The sequence below is a fragment of the Leucopleurus acutus genome (assembly GCF_964270905.1).
Source record: "Leucopleurus acutus genome assembly, chromosome: 12".
NCBI classification, from domain to species: Eukaryota; Metazoa; Chordata; class Mammalia; order Artiodactyla; family Delphinidae; genus Leucopleurus; species Leucopleurus acutus.
Window position 1 is genome coordinate 34,691,021 of NC_139154.1, and position 19,143 is coordinate 34,710,163.

At 51.5% G+C, this 19,143-nt stretch overlaps 1 protein-coding gene across 2 annotated transcripts; it reads right to left on the reverse strand.

Moving 5' to 3' along the window:
• Positions 1–4,629: 4,629 nt before the first annotated feature.
• ODC1 (ornithine decarboxylase 1) lies at positions 4,630–13,123 on the reverse strand. 2 transcript variants are annotated; one of them, XM_082851482.1, is made up of 12 exons: positions 12,959–13,123; positions 10,224–10,370; positions 10,002–10,133; positions 9,557–9,730; positions 9,201–9,373; positions 8,791–8,925; positions 8,580–8,661; positions 8,293–8,376; positions 7,471–7,633; positions 7,277–7,389; positions 6,974–7,188; positions 4,630–6,254 (listed from the first exon to the last, which is right to left on the reverse strand). In XM_082851482.1, the coding sequence occupies exons 3-12, from the start codon at positions 10,101–10,103 to the stop codon at positions 6,110–6,112; spliced, it is 1,386 nt and encodes a 461-aa protein (XP_082707608.1). In that variant the 5' UTR covers positions 10,104–10,133; positions 10,224–10,370; positions 12,959–13,123; the 3' UTR covers positions 4,630–6,109. The 2 variants fall into 2 exon arrangements, with proteins under 2 accessions (XP_082707608.1, XP_082707609.1); XM_082851483.1 differs by lacking the exon at positions 10,224–10,370.
• Between the last annotated feature and the right edge of the window lie 6,020 nt (positions 13,124–19,143).

Consider the following 19,143-nt stretch of genomic DNA (forward strand, 5'->3'; position numbering starts at 1 on the left):
GCCCTGCAGCTCCTTCCAGGTGGGTGGGAGCGGGACCCGAGCCCCTGGCCCTGGCTCTAAGCTGGCCCAGTCGGCTTTCACAGCAGGGCACCCACCCTACTCCTGTCCCCAGCTTGGGCTGAAACGGCCTCCATGAACTTCATGCACGCCCACACACCTGCTTTTCCCAAGACGCCATGCAAACGCCCCTTCCTCCAGAAAGCCGTCCCCACCCTCCCCAGATACTCCCCACGGCCCCCGTGCTCCCCTCGCCCACAGCGTTGCTTCCCTTGTACTGACCTCATAATTCACTTCCTTCTGGTCGCCTTCCCCCTTCCCCTACCCAGAGACGGTACAGGCCAGGCTTAGAATTAGGGAGTTCCCTGGTGGCCTAGTGGTTAGGATTCCAGGCTTTCACCGCCACGGCCCGGGTTCGATCCCTGGTCGGGGAACTGAGAATCCCGCAAGCCACGTGGCATGGCCAAAAACAAGAGGGGGAAAAAAAATTAGAGGCTCAGAATGAGTGAGTGAACAAACGAAGCGTGGGGTCCACCCCACAGCCTGGAACTGCACCCAGTGGGCCTCAGACACAGAGGCAGGGGTACAAGTCTCAGCCTGGCCACTGACAAGCCACGTGACCCTGGGCACATAAGGCAGGGGCCCAGAGAACCAAGGGTGCTGACCTTGATCTCGCAATCTAAAATGCAATTTTAGATTTCAATCTAAAATTGAAAATATTGAATTCTTAATATGATGTATGCTTAGCTTTTGGCATGATACTGTTGTGATAGGGGTTTTTTAAGGCCTCATTTTTCTGATAGCTTTTATGTTGCTTTTAAACTTTCTCTAAGAGTTACATATATTCTTTACAGAAAATACAGAGTAACAAGAGAACAATTACCTATAAATTTAACACCCAGACATAATCACTGTTCATTTTGGTGTATATATTCTCAGTGTTTTTATTTTTTTCTATAAATGTAGTTGTACACTTAGGGATTACAAAAATAGAATTGTAGTATACTTGCTATTTCATATTCCTGCTTTTTTCACTTAATGAGGTATCATGTAGTGTTCCATCATATTGATGTCCCATAGTTTAATCAATTCTTTGCAATTAGATTTAGACAGTTTGCTTTTCCCTGTCACAATGTGAATACGTTTTATATACATCTCTGTGTCCATCGGGATTACTTCTGTAGAATAAGGTACTACAAGTGCAATGACTAAGTGTGACATAAAGAGGGACAGGCTGCAGAGCCTTGGGGGAGGGCAAGGATGCCCGTGGGCCAGGATCTGCCCCCTGCCCCTCCAGCTCAGAGCGAGGGCTGCAGATGGTTCCTGGCTCCTCCAGAAGGGGGCGCCAGAGCCGGGGCTGGCACCAGGCGCCCAGGGTGGGGAGGCCCCGCTGTGGGAAGAGTATGGCCCCGGGCCAGGCGAAGATGGGGAGGGGTAACACCAGCAGCCTTGGGCGCCCGGGGACCGATGTGTGGGGATAAGCAGGACCTGGACTTGGGCCTCAAGGGCTGGTCAGCGGGTGGACTGTGAGGGCAGTGCCCCCTGCTTCCCACGCCACCCACGCTTCAGCGGGGGATGGGGGGCGGGTGAGCCTGGCCGCAGGGCCCGGGCGGGGCACGGGCACGAGCGGTGTGTCCAGGGGGCGCCTGAGGGGTGGCCGGGCAGGTCACCAAGTGTGGTGTGGGTACTTCAGGAGCCCAGGCTGGGGCATCACCCACTCCGGACAGGCAGGGGGCAGAGAATGCAGGCCGTGGGGACCCCCAGCTGTTCCCTGCGTGTGAGGGCTGGGCTGGGGGAGTCTTCGTCTGTGGGGCTCCGCAAGATTTTCGGGGGGAGCAGCCTGGTCCAGGGCGAGCTGTCTGGAGCCTCAGAGCCTAGCTGCCCAGGTGTGGCTGCCCTTGGACTCCCCCTGAGCCAGGCCACGCTCCAGTCCCCACAGCCCTCCTGTCAGGCCTCTGCCATCGTTTGCTGAGGGACTGAAGGACCTGCCCACTTGGTCGCAGCTCCAGATGGGCCGAGAAGTCTCAAGCACGAGGTGCTGCTGCCCCCTGGTGGCCGTAGCCGGGAGGGCCGTCCGGGCCTGGGAGCGCGGATCCCCCAGCCTGGTTTCGGAGCCTCTCCGGCCAGCTTCATATAGGAGCTTTCTGCCTCTGTCCCATTTGACAGCCTAAAGCCCGCGGGAGCACTAATTTCCCGTGGGCCACACAGCACACAGAAGCCGAGGCCGGGCTCCTGGTACCCGGGACTCGGAAGCCTGGTTGATAGGGTTGCCACATAAAATACAGCCTGACCAGCTGGCAGGTAGAGTAACCTGACAAACAAGGATGGAGTCTGCACAGATGCAAGGTGACCATCACAGGGGTCACCGTGGGCCGTGGGGAGCACAGGGCTACAGAAGACAGACCGAGTGAGGCCTGCGTGGGCCAGTGGGCCGCCTGCGAGGCAGCACGAAGGCTGGTCAGCCGGGAGGCTAGAGAGGGCTGTGGAAGGCGTGGACAGTGGCGCCCTGGGCGCGGACGGGTCCAGGTGCAGGCTCAGGCTCTGACCCCGTCCCCGGGGGGACTGCGCCCTGTCAGGGCAGACGGCCCCGCCCGGGCGGGGACGGGGCTGCGGGGCAGAGGTGTGTGTGTGTGTGGGGGCGGGTGAGTACTCGGCCCCGAAGACTCGGCCGCTGCTTCCGGCAGCCTCAGGAGCTGGGTGGGTGCGAGCCAGCCCTGCAGGGCGGCCCAGCCCGCGGGCCTGGTTCAGCCGCTCGTGCGCGTAGGAGTTACACGACTGAGGACCTTTTCTCTGGGCCTCTCCTTCCTCACCCAGGAGGCATATTCATTGATTCCTTTAAGATCAGCAATAGACGTGTAAAAGTGCGTATGAAGTCAGTCTCCACTCCCCTCCTCAGGCCTCCATCCTCCTGCTGCGTTTCTCGTCAGTCCTTTCAGAAGTTTCCACACGTGTGCAGGTACAGGCGTGCACACCAAGCCTGGCTTGCCTTTTACACACGGGATAGCTCACTGCACGGTGCTCCTCTGCCCCTCTTTCTCCAGCTTGGAGATCGTCCCCCACCAGCTCCTGCAGGGCTCTGCGTCTTGAAGCAGCCGTGTGTCCCAGTGATCTTCTCAGCAGCAAACACCCTCTTCGCGAGCATACGGTTGTTTCTAATACATGCTGTACAGACAGTCACAATGTCTGTACAGCATGCATGTATGAAAAGCCTTAAGCCGACTTATCAGAAAATTCTTACAAGTAGACTTGTCAGGGCAAAGATAACGTGGATTATTTCTGATATTGCCAAATTCCCTCCAGAGATTCTTCTTATTCTCAGTTTCCCATCTGCCTTGGGCGAGCCAGCCTGCTTACCCAGCAAGCCAGTGCACTCTTCTACCTTCGTCAAACTGACAGGTGATAGATTCTCATAGTTTTAATATGCACTTGCGTTTTAAAGTTTGTTCAAAGTTTTTTCTTTTCTGTGAACCTAAGTGGCTTGCCCACTTTCTATTGAATTCTTTTTTTACAGATTTATTGGAGCTCTTTGAACAGGAAAGAAATTGGCCCCTTCCACGTGGCCTCTCCCGTCGTGGAGCACAGGCTCCAGACATGCAGGCTCAGTGGCCATGGCTCACGGGCCCAGCCGCTCCGCAGCATGTGGGATCTTCCTGGACCCGGGCACGAGCCCGTGTCCCCTGCATCGGCAGGCGGACTCTCACCACTGTGCCACCAGGGAAGCCCCTGCCCCTTGCATTTTTGACTTCAAATGTTTTCTTCTAATACATTTGTGGCCTAACCTGTCACAATGAAAACTTCCATCTGGGATTTACTGTGGTGTAAGGAGCATCAGTGACATCTTACTTTGCCCAGGTGGTTACCCACTGCCCCACACTCCGTCCCCAGTCCTGGGGTGGACCCGGCAATCTGCATTTTCACACGTTCCCCAAGTGATTCAAATGCAGGGGCTTGGAAACCACTTCCTTTACCTTGAACCAGTAGCCCCTCCCATGGGGGCCTGCGTGGAGACTCCAACACCCTCAGGAGGAAGAGTCACCCACAGCCTTGGTGGAGGCCAGAGCTATATTCACTTCAAATCAAGGTCTAGAAATGTCATTTCTATGAATGACCGGACAGTACCATCTGTAATGGACATAGTAAGTGCACACTGCAAGCTAGAACTTGAGGGTCCTGGAGGACAGTGTTGACCGACACGCACCCAGCCGTCTGAGATCTCCATCCTTTTGCCAAACTCGCCCACACCCAGGTGTAGGGGCCACGGGAGGTCATTTGGCCCAGCCCAGGCCGTGTCACCATACAGGCTCCAGGGCTCACAAGTTGCTTCACCAAGCTGCCATGAGCCAGGTTCAGAGGCTGTTGTATGGGCGCCATGGGACTACCTGGGGCTACTTCTGTCTCCACCAGCACTGGCCAGTTGGCTGGACTGCACTTTTACCTAACAGGCTGCGAGAAGAGCAGTTCCCAAGCCCTCAGTACTGCATACTTTTTGAGTGGAAAACCTCTCCTCTTTTCAATCCAAGCTCAGTGCTGTCACTAGGGCATCTTGTTACTCCTCACTTCTGAAGGTAGAAAATCTAATTTCTCAAAGTCTTAGGCATGGCATCTAGCTTGCATTTCTTGGCACTTAATCCATACAGAACACCAATTCCTTTATTTTGAACATTAGCAGCGGGCAGACTGAGGACCCAGAAAAGGATGTGCTCACAGGAAGTCGGACAGACAGTCCACTTGTGTTCTTTCCTCTATTCTGCCCAGACTCTAGTCAGACCTATTTTCTCTGTGGCTCCTAAGAAGTCTTATTCAGGGGTCTGGCTAACCAGCCGAGATGTGACGTCAGTGATCACAGCAATGTGCTGTGTCCAGGTGGAACTCAGGTCTCGGGGGAAGGTGGCTTTTTAGAAACGCAAGTCACTCCCCCAACTCCTTGGTAAAGGTACCAACAGCATCAGCAGAAGCGCTTAATGTAGTCCCTGAGATGCAAGAAGCTGCAGCATTCCCATCTGTACCACATGCTGTCTCCCCGTGTCCCTCTAACGAAGCTGGTGAGACACTCAGTGCCGTCTGCAGTGTCTGATACAGACCAGTGGCAGTTACTAAGGTGACACCTGGCTTTTACATGGCCTTCCTTTCCTCCCTCCTCCCTGTGCTACAGCAGGAATTCACAATTCCCATTTTGGAAATTTAGTATGGGAGCCTGCCAACCTCTTCTGAGGACTGGGGGTACAAGTTGAGTAAGAGAATATAAAAGGCCAAGGTCGGAAGGTAAAGCTCTACAACACGTGTAACAACTACCAAAAGCTGTGCTACATTCCCAACTAGTTGTAACTATGCAACTAGTGAAGTCAAGATGGGGAGGGCCTGTGTCTAGCCTCTGGAGGCAGGGTGCAGGGGGCCTGGGCACTGGCCCTGCTCGCCGCAGGCCGGCTAGTTAACAAGGGGCCCTGGGCACTCCAGGCTCACAGTTGCATCCAGGGTGGACCGAGCCGTTAACAGCACAGACTGCCCACTGTCTCGCCCCTCCTTTTCCTTCCACCGCACATGGGGCTAGACCCACTCACTATTCTGAGAATCCAAAGCAAACTTCCTACAGGACTTGTGGACTTGAAATAAAAATGTCAGGCAGGAAAAAGGCATCCCGTGGATCTTCAAAATATTGAAAACCTGTCAACTCCTTAGTCCTCTGGGGCAATTTTCTCAGCCTATGGGAGAAGCATCCATTTCCCACCTGTAAACCACACGCAAGGTGAGCCATCTGCAATGGACACGCCGTAGACATTTCCCAGTGCCTATACTTTACTTCAAACAGGCCACAGCACTGAGCTTCTGGCCCGTTCTGCCAGTGCACAAGCTACAAACGCTTGCTCAGCAGCTGAGGGCCACGCTTTAGTAGCATGTTTGAAAAGTGAATAAAAATCCATATAAAACAAATATTCAAATGGTTTCCATAGGAACACAGATAAGTGTGACCCCATCGCCTAGTCTTCCACGTTGCTGCATCTGTGCCAACCCTATTCACATAGACATCTCAAAACTAGCAGTAATTAAGTTAAGTGGTCCCCCCCAAACCCTTAAATCAAGCTAAACTCGCAGTTAACAGCTACAAGAATGGTATCTACACATTAATACGAGCTGAAGCGCAGGCTGCTGGGTGCCGTTTCATTCCACTCTCCCAAGCACAGGACACAGGCAGGGTGCCGATGTCCTGCTCCTCTACGCCGGGGGGGAAGTCGTGGTTCTGGATTTGCTGCATCAGTTGCCTGAAAGAGACAGAGTGGCACGCTCAGAAACCCTGAGTCACCCCTCACTGAGCAATTCCACACCGAGAAACTGAGAATAACTTATTCATGAGCCTATTTATGTCCTTGGTTACTATGTCATCAGGAAGCAATTCAACGTAGCTCTACAGCAAGCATTTCTTCAGAACCATCTTTATGGTAACGAGGAAAGCACAAGTCACAGACACTAATTAAAATATTCTAGCTGCATAGAAATATCCTGATCAATCTTTTCTAAAATGATTATGCCTTAAAAATCTGAAAATACAGATCACTATTATTGAAGGGATTTTCCTTCCATTGTATTTTCCAAAATTTCTAAAGCATACATTAATATGGAGAGAAAAACAATTTAAAAAAATGTTACTGGGGCTTCCCTGGTGGCTTAGTGGTTGAGAGTCCACCTGCCGATGCAGGGGACACGGGTTCGTGCCCCGGTCCGGGAAGATCCCACATGCCGCGGAGCAGCTGGGCCCGTGAGCCATGGCCGCTGAGCCTGCGCGTCCGGAGCCTGTGCTCCGCAACGGGAGAGGCCGCAACAGTGAGAGGCCCGTGTACCGCAAACAAACAAACAAACAAAAAAAAGTTACTATTTAACCCTAAGTAAAGCAATTTCTTATTCGACAAGAGCAAGCATAACAAATCCTGGAAGGTTTTATTTTCTTACAGGAAACATAAACACACACACTGTTGTCACTAACCATGTTGGCCCTGACATCACATAGTAGATGGTTGGTCTCTGGAATCCATTGAAAGTAGAAGCAGCAGCGACAGTGTAAGCACCCATGTTTTCAAAGAGCATCCAATCGCCCACATGCATCTCGGGCAAGTTACAGCGCTCAACGATGCGATCCAGGCCATCACAGGTCGGTCCCCAGATGCTGGATGAATAATACTTCTCATCTGGTTTGGGTCTCTACATTTGAGAGAGAGAAAAGCACGCCTGCTTACACTTGTTCTGACCAATCCTCTTAACTGCTGTCTACAGCGTGTTCACAAGGTACCTTCTGCAGAAGAGGCTTCACGTGCGCGTGATCGTAGAGGATGCAGTTGAAAGATCCATACACTCCATCGTTCACGTAATACATAAACGTCTGTTCACTTGACTCATCTTCATCTAGAAAAGCACAATTAGTCTCAATTACCACTTCATGTACCAACTTTGCTGTACACGCGATGAATCATCCTTTGTACGTACCATCAGAGCCTGTCTGTTCCTTTAATACGCGTTTTTTGGCAATGATATTAACTGCTAGCGTGAAAGCTGATGCAACATAGTATCTGCCTGGCTCAGCTATGATCCTAACTCCAGAGTCCGATGGAAAATACTTGTCCAACGCCGGGTTGATTACACTGGTAATCTACCAGAGTGAGATAGAAAAGAGCAGTTAGTCATCAAGGGGAACTCACACGGACCAGTACCTTGTGACATGACACATCAAAAGCACTGAGAGCAGTCATCAGCAGAGAGGTTTACCCTCAAACAACAGCAAAAGATAAACATCTCCCTGAAAACCAGCCTGTACATCCCTGTGGTTTCATTTTGATTCCCCTCCAGACACCCTTTCTACCCTCTTTAAGATGTTATGGATATGATTTTATTAAACAATGATACAAATTTATTACCACTTACAAAGTGCCTAAATGTTTTAATCTAGCAAATACATGCCAACAGAACAAAACTTTCTATTCTGCCTATGCACATAATTTTAACAAAAAAGAATACGGATTTATTTTATAAATGAGTAGCATATAATGGCCTAACTTCTTCTAGTTCCGTGACCAGGGATTGAACCTGGGCCCCCTGCATTGGGAGCTCGGAGTCTTAGCCACTGCGCCACCAGGGAAGTCCCTTAAGTACCATTTTAAATAGCACAGAAGTCATTCAAATTACCACACCAAGACATTTATGTTCACGTTTGTATAGTCCCTTTACTATCTGTTAAAACTAGTTAAGTTTTGAAATATTCCAAAAAAGAACTTGCTAAGAGCTACAGATTATAGTTTTGTTATAAATTACCTCTTCAAATTTAAGCTTTACATCCTCAGATCCGGGAAAGCCACCACCGATATCAAGCAGATACATGTTGAAACCAACCTCAGCCTGGAGTCAAGAAAGTGAATTCAATCAAATTGGGTCAACCAAGTAGCCAGATTCCTAACACGGCATGACAAATGCACGCAGCAGATGGGGTTAAATGTCTGTAATATGAGATGACCTCTACAAAAGGTCAGTTCTGGAATTGGGACTAGTTATTACTGTCATCCTTGCCCCCCTCCTCCCACTTGGGGTTCACATATACTCACTCCCATGTCAAAGACACAGCGGGCATCAGAGATGGCCTGCACGAAGGTCTCCGGATCAGTACAACCACTTCCCACATGGAAGCTGGGGCAAAAAAAGTAGAATATGCTATTTCTTACTATTTCTGGAAATAACTATTCACAGTGGGAGAAAACCTATAAAACTTGCATTGTCTAATCTTAATCTCTACCTCTGCCATCACCAAGATCTCACCTGACACCAATGACATCAATATCCAGCTCTTTCGCCCGTTCCAAAAGAAGCCTGCTGGTTTTGAGTGTGGCACCAAATTTGACACTGAGGCGACAGACTGCTTTGGAATCATCAGTGGCAATCCGCAAAACCAACCTAGAGGCAAGAAAAGTGTATCAAGTTTCCCATAACAGACGATCACCTACAGCCATGGTTAAGACAGAGACTCCTGGGCTCTGATACCCTGTGGTTTACGTCTAATTTGGTTTTATTAATCAAGAGGCTTTAAGTTTTTTTCTACTTTGTCTCTGACCCAGTACACAGATAATTTACTAAAGTATGGAAATCTAACAACTGGAAATTTGAGTTTGTCTGCCATTATTATACAGATGCCACATCTGACCCTGCCCTCAAATGGAGGAGTAACTTACTTGGCCTTTGGATGTGCCCTGGCAACTTTCATCAACTCAACTTCACTATCAAAAGTCATCATCTGGACTCCATTATTGGCAGCGTATTTAATCTGAGACACTTGTTTACAAGGATTTGCATAGATAATCCTCTCTGGAGGCACCCCGAGACTCTGCACCAACTGGATTTCAGTCTGAAAAAGAAGAGGTGTTACAATACATGGAGCTAATACATGGAAGAAACAGGAAAACATGGGAAGCTGTCACCACCCCCACTCAATTCATTAGCATCTCCTGCCCAAGCAACGCAGTTTTGATCTGCCCTGCGGGAACACCGAGGCCATGACAATGATGTGAGTTCTGCGGCTTTTGCTCACCTTGCTGGCACAGTCAAATCCTGTCCCTATGGCAGCTAGGGTCTTCACTATGGTTCTGCTATCATTGCATTTGACTGCATAAAAGGGGGTGACCCGAGGAAGAGCTTTAAACCATCTCAGATGTTTCTTCAGGATGTCTCCCAGGTCCGCAACATAGAAGGCATCCTTATCGTCCTGCAGTGACAGTGGTTACAGGAAACCCATCAGCGGCCTAACAATGTGTCCAACACACAGGCTTCCCTTCCCCTGCCCGTCATTCTCATGAATCCTACTCTATTTAGTCAATTCCTGGCATGAATATCATTGTTATTGCACGATCCGTAGCCAATTAAATTCTAAATTCCCTAATAAGACATTTCCATTTCCGCAAGACCCCACTGAAGCTTCCCATCCAACCCAACATTCTCAAAGCTGCACTCCCAGCAAGGACTTAACATACACTTACAGAAGAAGAAACTTCATTAATTTTTTGGTCCAGAATGTCCTTGGCAGTAAAGCCTTCATCCAGGAAATGGCAGTCAAACTCTTCATTACTAAAGTTGTTCATGGTTCCTTGATATCTTTCTGAAACAACAAACTGCAGACAGGGCAGACGATTTACTCAGAAGTCTTAGCAATACTTAGTAACTCCTAATAAGATAAGCCTGCAACAACCATGAATACTTACAAGGGAAACTAAGAGATGAAATTTAAAGAAATTATGCCAGCTTTTCACAAAGGCAATTCTCTAGGAATTCCAAGTCCCACTGAAAGATGTGCGTGCCCTTGCTGCAGCAGTGAAAATGTCCTGACAAACGCACACTCTGCTGTCCACCTTCGGAACACATTAAATGGGAAGATCAGTTACTGGCAGCACACACAAGACGCAGGACTACTCAAGCACCCTCCGCAGACACCTCACTCACTGGGTTTGGGAATCCCATTATTCCTAGGTTTAGGTCACGTGACTCCATAAACCTCAAAGGAATGAGGACTCCACAGATTCAACGCTGGATTTTTTCACACTGAACTTCCATATATAGTACTGTCCACCTCAAAGAACGCATTTCAAATATCCCTGCTAAAAACTGCTGAATGCAGGTTTCAGAAGCTTTCCTGCACTTAGTTCACTGATAGGGAAAAAGTTTCATGACAGTTAGCTTACTTTATTTCGGATCTGTTTCTCTTTAGAAGCTTAAAATAGCATGACAGCAATTTTTCAAAGTTGCTGTATAAACACCTTGCTATTTCCTAAGTCTTATACAGAACAACTTTTAGTGACTAACAGGCATCATTGCTCTCAACTTACTGAGTGCTCTTAAGTTTCCTGAGAATTTTATGAGCTAATTTTCATGCTAGGCATGTGTTTGTTAAAACTGCAATCTTCAAATCAACATAATGTATTACAGTTGCTGTAGCTGATCAGAAATCAGTATTCTTAAGCCAGCACTGCCTACTAAATTAGCAGCTCTGGGAACCTCAACTGTCCTTACAGGCGCTCTAATACCTGCTTAGCTATGAATGACCATCACCTGGGAATAAGTTTTGACTAACTATGAATAACAAAAATAAGCCAACAATAATTTATGAATAAGCAAAAATAAAGCTCATTTAACAATCAGAGCCACTGTCCTTGGCCTTCATGAAATGCGACACTGGTCAATGACAGTTGTCTTAAAATTACTGATTTTAACTTATTTAATTTCTGCCAGGGAGGGCTTCTTTTCCACTGTGCAACCCGCTTCAGTGCCTGCAGCCTACGGGCAGAGGCCAGGCAATGGTTCTGGGCCAGTTTGCTCTGGCATGGGACACTATGAGAGGCCCAGGGGGACGGGCCTGCCATAAATCCAAACCCATGCACGGCACAACTTGCAAGGCTTGATCTAATGTGACTTGCTGGCACTGTCAACCACCTACGTTGCCTAAATCGCGCGTAGGGGAAGGGAAGAGACTAACTGCCGGCAAACCCATTCTGTCTATATAACAACATTTAAATACGCTCACCGGTGACAGATTGGGCTATTTAGAGTCTTGTTAAACATTTTTAAGGCAATGTTCAGGCTTAAGCTTAGGACGTTTTTGTTTCTCTGAAATACACCCCTACTAAGTATTTTGCTTTCTTGTATCTTTCAAAGCTTTATCTCAATAACTTTTTTTTTTTTTTTTCTTCGCGGCACGCGGGCCTCTCACTGTTGTGGCCTCTCCCGTTGCGGAGCACAGGCTCCGGACGCGCAGGCTCAGCGGCCATGGCTCACGGGCCCAACCGCTCCGCGGCACGTGGGATCTTCCCGGACCGGGGCACGAACCCGTGTCCCCTGCATCGGCAGGCGGACTCCCAACCACTGCGCCACCAGGGAAGCCCTATCTCAATAACTTTTGATATAGAAACATTTCACCCAAGAACACCTTTCGGTGTTCTTTCTGTATAGCTAAGTTACTTAAAATGACTCGGACTAGCGCAAGACAGCGCCTCTCTGCTATGAAATGCTTTACTGCAAACTGGGTAACGTTAGAAAAGACAGGTACTAATTCAAACAGCAACTGAAAAATTTACAAGTAAACGAAATTACGCCCTTTTTTAGGTTTGAATGAAGTCAACACATTCTTTGTTCTCCCTAGACATTTCTAAGAGGTTTACTCCCCACTTTCCCCCATTATTTCGCATTTTCAAACACAGGTGGCCTTTTTGGGAAGGTCTTGGGACTGGCTCCTATGCCGAAGCCTAAACTGGGATCTTAATAACGTAGGTTTTTTTTGACTCACCGAGTCATTCAAAGATCCCGTAAAAACTCTAAGCCACGGCCAGCTGACTATTATCAGTTGTTACTACGAGGTTATCTCATCTCAGCTCTAGCGACCCGAGTGGGTTTCTATATTGGTCATTCGCTCTGTACCCACAGCACAAATAAAAGCTAAAATGAAAAAGAAAAAAGTAAATTCCAGGGCAATACGGCGGAATGGCACGTCTCTTCCTTCTAGAAATGAGTGCGAGCGATGGGAGCCCGGAGACCTGCGCCGGCTCGCCTCCTACCTCTCCTGCACCTGCTACCGGACTGCCACATGGGTTTAAAAAAAAACACAGCAGTTGAAGGAACGACCGACCCTTTTCAACAGCTTCCGGCTCAGAAACCCTCACTGACGTGGTTCGGAGGAGGTGAACCCCGGGCCGTTCCAGCCCAGGCTGCCCTGAGCCGGGAGGGCGGCCGCCGTGCGCGCCGGGGGCCGGCTTCACCGGGGACGCCAGGGCCGGGGGCGCAGCGGCTCCCCGAGGTCAGGGGCCGGCGGCCGGCTCTGCGACCACGTGTCCTCGCAGCTCCACCGCGCGGGAGCTGCTCCGGCCTCAGGCCGGGCCCGGGCGCAGGGACACGTGGCCGTCACCCCCACTCCCCCGGCCTTCCAACCGCCCGGACGCGCCCCTCTCACCTTAGAGCGCACGAGCGCCGCGGGCAGACCCCATGGAGACCAGACGCCGCCGCCGAGCGCGCAGGGCCGCCGGCCGCCCCGCCGCTGTCCCCGCCGCCCCCGTCAGCCGCCCGCCCGGCCGCCCGCCACCTCACTCCCTCCTGCGGAGAACCGCCGGCCCGAGGTGGTGCCGGAGCGCTGGCAGAGGGACAGCGGCGGCGGCGGAGGCTGAGAAAGACTGACGGGACTGACAAAGCCCGACTCGCCGCCGCTCCGCTACTTATAGCGCCGCGCGTGTCGTCATGGAAACGCACCAGCTCAAACCAGCCGCGATCGGTTCCGTCCGGGCGTCCTCCCAGGGAGGGGGCGGGGCGCGGTGGCGGCCAACCCTGAGCCGGGCGGAGGGGCGGGGGGCGCGGGCGGTTCGACGTCAGCGCATCCGAGCGGCTCCCGCCCCTCCCGGGCCAGCTGCAGGCCCGCGCAGGCGCACACGCCGCGGGCCCTGGGCTCCAATAGCGCACCCTCAGGCGCCTGCGCCTGGCGCTCCGCCTGGGGCCGAGAGCCGCAGCCGAAGAATTGCGAAACCAGCCTCCGACCGCCGCCGAATTTCAACTCCTGCGCCAAACAGCACTGTTCTTCCACCTGGCATTAAATGCCTCGTGCCCTCGGGCGGAGAAAGGAAATCGCGGGCGCGAGCGGGCCACGTGGACCCCACCTGGCACACTCTGGCTCCTTCTGCCCGGCGTCTCCATTCCTATGGGAGGGACCTGGAAGCGATTCTGGCGCAGTCCCATCCCACGAAGAAGGGAGCAGAGACGCAGAAGGGAGAAATGTCACCCGGCAAGTTAGCGGCACAGCTGGGGGCAGCTCCCGAGCCACTGCGGCTGTAAACCGTGTCTAACATATCCAGGTGTCTTCCAACTAGGTGGCAGACAGCAGTGGACAAGCGAAGATACACGTTACGCTTACTAAGCCAAAGACTCGTCTCAGGGCATTAGAGGAAGGGGTAGGAAGTAACAGGTCTGCAAGCCACCGAGCGATCCACTGCCCTTAGTTGTATTGCGTGGCACTCATCAAAGACTTCTTTAAGGGCAGCAGCGATTGGCACACTTTGGGAGAGTTGAGTCCCAACACCACCAGTGTCTACTCAAGAAATACATATGGCAAAACCTGTCATCAATTGGGAGTCCCCAGGAGTGCAGCCAAGGCTCTGATGGAGAACTGGCCTTTCCAGGGTGCAGGCCACCCCCGCCCCCCACTGCCGGCCCCAGGGAGGGATTTGGGGCACTTTTTGCCCCTTGCATTTTTACCATTCCTTCCCTTGTAGACAAAATCCAACAGGTGATTATGTCCCAACCTAGGGTGTGACCGACTTGAGGGCTGCGGGTGGGAGTAAAAAAGTTTGAAACTAGCCCCAGGCAGGGACCCTGGAAGAGCTCAAGACTGTAGCCCACCTTGGCCCCAACTTGCTGTGTGATCTTGGGTAAGGTACCTCCCTTCTCTGGGCCTCAGAAGAAGGCTGGACTAGAAGACCCAAGGATCTTTACAGCTACAAAAACCTTCTTTGTGAGGAGTGAGTACTTGTTTGATGAATGCAGGAATGAATGAGTATCTAACTCTCCCTGGACCATGCATGGCTTCCACAGAATCAAGAAAAGGGAAGACAGCAGTAAACAGTAACGAGTCTTCCTATGTGAAGGGATACGACAGGCAGAGCTCCCTTTTCTCTTGGCCACCCTGATCAACCTTATTTTTACATAGTCCTTGAGTAACCACGGGGTACCAGTGAGAGAGAGGGAGAGGGGAGTTATCCCCATCTCAGCAATTTTAATTCCTAGGAGGGAATGAGATTAATAATGAAATTAACAATCCCATCAGAGACCATTACAATCCCAGGCACTAAGTGGGACAGCTTTGGTTCCGTGGTGAACACTGGTATTTATCCCCGCTCTGAGAAGAAACATTTTGTCCAGTGACACGCAGATTTTTCCTCAAACTCCGGAAGTATCCCGTGTCCAGAGCTGGGGCCAAGAGGGGAGCATTGTCTGCACTGCCCAGCTCTCCGAGGCACATCAATCAACCAGTCCTTGCGTGGCAAACACTGTCCCCACTATTCGGCTTCCTCCCAGCAGAGGGAACCGGATGTCTCAGCGTGTGGGATCCTAGTAGGAGCCCGGTGTGGAGGGAAGGATAGCCAGCCCCCCGTCCCGCCGGCAGCTTGCCTTGTGTGACCTTGACCATCTCCTTGACCCCCTGTGAGCCTCTCTCCAGCCATCAAGGGAAGAGTTCGGGCCTGATCTAGAGTCCCTTTCAGCTCAGTTCTGTGACCGAATTTTAGAATTAGAAGTATTAGCTGGAACCCAGAGGCAAGTTCTTGATTCAGGAAGCCAGGTGATCTGTCCCTCTGCTGCTCACATGTGCTACTCACATGTGGTCACCTCTACACACTGCCTCTCCTGCTAGCCCACCCCAAACTGCCCATGTGCTGCACTTTCCCCTGGGGAGGCCTGGCCTTGCCCAGATGACCCATCTTGACCCAGATGGGGAAACAGAAGCAAGGGAAGGAGGAAGTGCGGCTTCCCTGAGAACTGGCCCTCCTGGCTGCAGACAGACTCTTAGAGTTTGGCCTTGGGTCTGGGAGTCAGCAGGCCTGAGTCATTAAACCCAGTTACCAATCTGGATCTGAAAAGATAAACCTACAGTGACTAAACCTGGCTTTGTTCAGATGAATGGCATTCATGTCTTTCTGTATATTTTCAGTAGAGTTTATCTTCTCCCTTACTTTTTCTTTTTTCCTTAGAGAAAAGCAGCAGATCCTTGAAAACTATGTGAAGTCCAACATCTAGAAGTTACCCTTACATGGAGATGAGGTTTTTGTGTTTGGTGCAGAAGCAGTAACTTAGGGAAGTGAACAAAAACATCTAAAACCACGTTGGACATGCCAATAAGTTCTATACCCTTAGTCATCCCACCTAAGTTCTGGGACCACCTCTAATTTTTTTAGCTACCCTCAGCACCTAGCTCATCCCTGGGTATCACTTCTGCTCTCTGGATCTCAAGCTCTTTCTGTAAAATGCACTCTGGCTGGACTGGACTGAATGAAAACTCAGGCTCTTGCACTCTGGTGTTCTAAGAATCTCTGACTTCTTTTACAAAGAGCTCTGTATGAATCTGCAAATCACATTTTCTGAACCAAAAGTGAGGACATGTCTGGCACAGAAGGTATCTTTTCTTAACTTACTTACCCGAAAGGCCTTATAAAGGTATATGATAATTAAAACTTTAAGGAGTCACCTTTACTGAGAAGAAGTAACATAAGAGACAATGGTCAGCAAGGATTTATGTATCCATGTCCTCAGTAAAGGAAGAGTCAACATTCCAGTAAAAATTGAGAACTTTCTGGAAAATGGGTTTGTGTTCTGTCCACACGTTGTGGTCATATATATTCTGCATCAAATTTCTTCCCAGAAGTGTAGTAAGAGTTGACTTTGGAGTGAGGCTCATGACATCCAGCCACAGAAGGACTTTGGGGGGTTAGGACCTGTCCTGCAAGGGTGCCACAACTTAGGGAAATAGGAATCAGTCACGGGACACTGCTAGTCACATGTGGATGCTGGACCAAAAATAATGTTTGGAAGCTCAGTTACTCACTGATACTCCAGGCTTGCTCTTAAATTGTTTTAGGTGTTTCCCAAAATCCAATCCACCCTATGAGGCAGAAAGTGTACCATCTTTGCCAATATCCAAGGGATGTGCCCTGGGCACAGGGAACTTCCGTGGAGGCCCTCCTTGCTCTGAGCAACACCGGTGTCATCAGAGAAGTAGAGCATCTCCAAAAGTACCTGTTGGAAGAGCCAAAGACACCAGTGTCGGTGGCAGTCCCGGGACGTTTGTATTATGAAGTGCTTGCATCACCGCCCCACCCGGCCTCCGCCCTGCTGTGGCTCCCTGGGAGTTGTTGGGGCAAAGGCCATCTGGCAGGAAGTGGGCCCGGCCTCTGGGAGCCCAGCAAGGCCCTGCGGCACGTCAGTGGCCACACAATACATTGCAGAGAAGAGGTGGCCTCTGTCCAGAGGTTGAGAAGCAGTAGCTCACTTGCCTGGCGCATTGATTTTAGCGATGCTTTGCTTCCCACAGCCTGCCTTTTCAGTGGACTGAAGACAGAGTCCCAGGAAGTGTGTGCCCAGGCCAGCTTCAGACATGCCACCTTCCTAGCACGTGGGCTGACCGCAGGACAGAAGGTTTCAGATCTGACCACTTGTTTAGTTAAAGCCCTTTGCTGGTGGCCCTTGGTCCACAGGGTAAAGTCCAAATGCCTCAGCCTAGCACCCGGGAGCCTCCGAGGTCTGCTCTGCTCACCTTCCCAGCCTCACCCATCTCCTGCCACTCTAGCCACCTGAAACCACTCCACTTTGCAGGCCCCACAAGCCTGACATCACAGCATGGATCACACCGTGCAGGCACCTTGGGCCTCCCCCACTCCCACTCCCTTGGAAGTTAGGACTATGATTTACGGGTCTTCATAAGTGTCTAGCCGAGTACCTGGTACACAGAAGTCGCTCAATCTTGTTAAATTGAAACTGGGGCTGTCCTGAGAAATCTGTGATTTGTATTTGCTACATGACTGATTAACTTGTGGGAATTTCTCCCCATGTGCTATCAAAAATTTGGGGGATAAAAGATTTGGAATATTTTCCTTTGGTCGTTTATTCATTCATTCGTGCAATACATGTTTATATTGAGTGTCTGCTACATGCAAGTGATGTGCTGGGCAAGGGAGGAACCCCCGCTTTGTATGCAGCTGGGGGCTGGGTTGTTGGGGACCAGTGAGGAGCTGACGGGACCCCAGTGAAACCTGACCTTCTCCCCAGCGCTAAAAGAGAACTGTTTCTTAAACTCCTGGTGACTACCTCTGACCCGACATGCTGCAGCACCTCTGCTAGGTTTTGCCACGGCCCCATTCTTGCCGGGGGCCCACCCTAGTGGGGCCCCGCCTCTGGGAATCCCCAGAGCCTGCAAGACTTCTCTCCTTGGCGGGGAACAGCATGTGGAGGGCCCTTGCACAACCCAGACCTTCTGGAACGTGCTCTTCCCAGGAGTGGTGTTAGCATCACTTTCCTGCCAAGTCAGAGCTGAGTTCCAAACGGCCTGCGGCATCATGGCGGACTGAGCCGCAGGGGCCCCTGGACACAAGGCAGCCGTGGGTCTGGGCTCCCGAGGACAGGCTGCAGGAGCATCTGAAGGGGCTGCTCGTTGCTTCCCTTCGCACAGCCTGTGAGCCCTCGGCCTAGCCCAGGGCCGCTCCAGCCACCAGGGAGAAGGCGAGCGAAGGAGGCCCCTGCTCTCAAGGAGCTCACAGTCCGAAGGGGCCGCTGATCCCCGGGCTTGCGCTCCGGTGTCCTGGTCCCTGGGACGGTGGTCACGCGGTACCACCATGGGGCCCGAGGGCAAAGGTGTGAGCTCTGCTATGAGTCTTCGGAGAGCTGGAGGAGAGCTCTGGGCTTGGAAAGGCTTGTCCAGGGCTGGGCTGAGTCAGCGAGGGGCCCGTGGCACGCAGGGCAAGAACCAGACCGGGGCACACACAGAGGCAGCCCTCCACAGGCCCAGCCTCATTTGGCGAGAGGACCGAGGTCTGTGGGTGGGGTCGTTCTGGGGGCAGCATCCGACCCCCGGGGTCTTTTCCTTCATGGAGCAGACAACTCAGCTCTGGCCTCAACCTGCATTTCCCATCAGTCCCACCAAATCCTCGCTGACAACAGGACCTGGTGGCCTTAGAAGGCGGGGAGGCCACCACACACAGGTACAAAACCTTCCCCTTGGGCAGGTTGTGCCCTGTATCGCTCAGGCCAGAGCAGGCAAGGCAGTTCAGCAAAGGGGATTTAACTAGGACAGGAACTAGCTACAGAGATAACAGAATATCTAACCACTGCAGGAAGCACCACCACCCACAGGGCTGGGCGTAAACGGGAGCGAGGCCCACCTGCAGAGGACCCGGGGGCTGTCCAGTGGGGCCGGAACCACAGGGAGAGGTGCCGACCAGATGTGCTGGAACTGAGGGGAAGCGGCCACTGCTGTGGACGCTGCCCGCAGTAGAGAGGTGGGAGGGGAAAGGTCCACTTCTACCTTCCTCAGGCTCCTGCCAGGGCCTCCCACTTGGAACCTATTGGCCAGAGAGCTGGCAAGCGTGATTTCCAGGGGCCAGCGCC

Coding starts and splice junctions, on each gene's coding strand:
- ODC1 (XM_082851483.1), bottom strand. CDS start 10,103: ATGAACAACTTTAGTAATGAAGAGTTTGACTGCCATTTCCTGGATGAA. Junction 9,374..9,556: donor GATTTGACTGTGCCAGCAAG/GTGAGCAAAAGC, acceptor CTTCTTTTTCAG/ACTGAAATCCAGTTGGTGCA. Junction 8,662..8,790: donor ATTGATGTCATTGGTGTCAG/GTGAGATCTTGG, acceptor TTTTTGCCCCAG/CTTCCATGTGGGAAGTGGTT.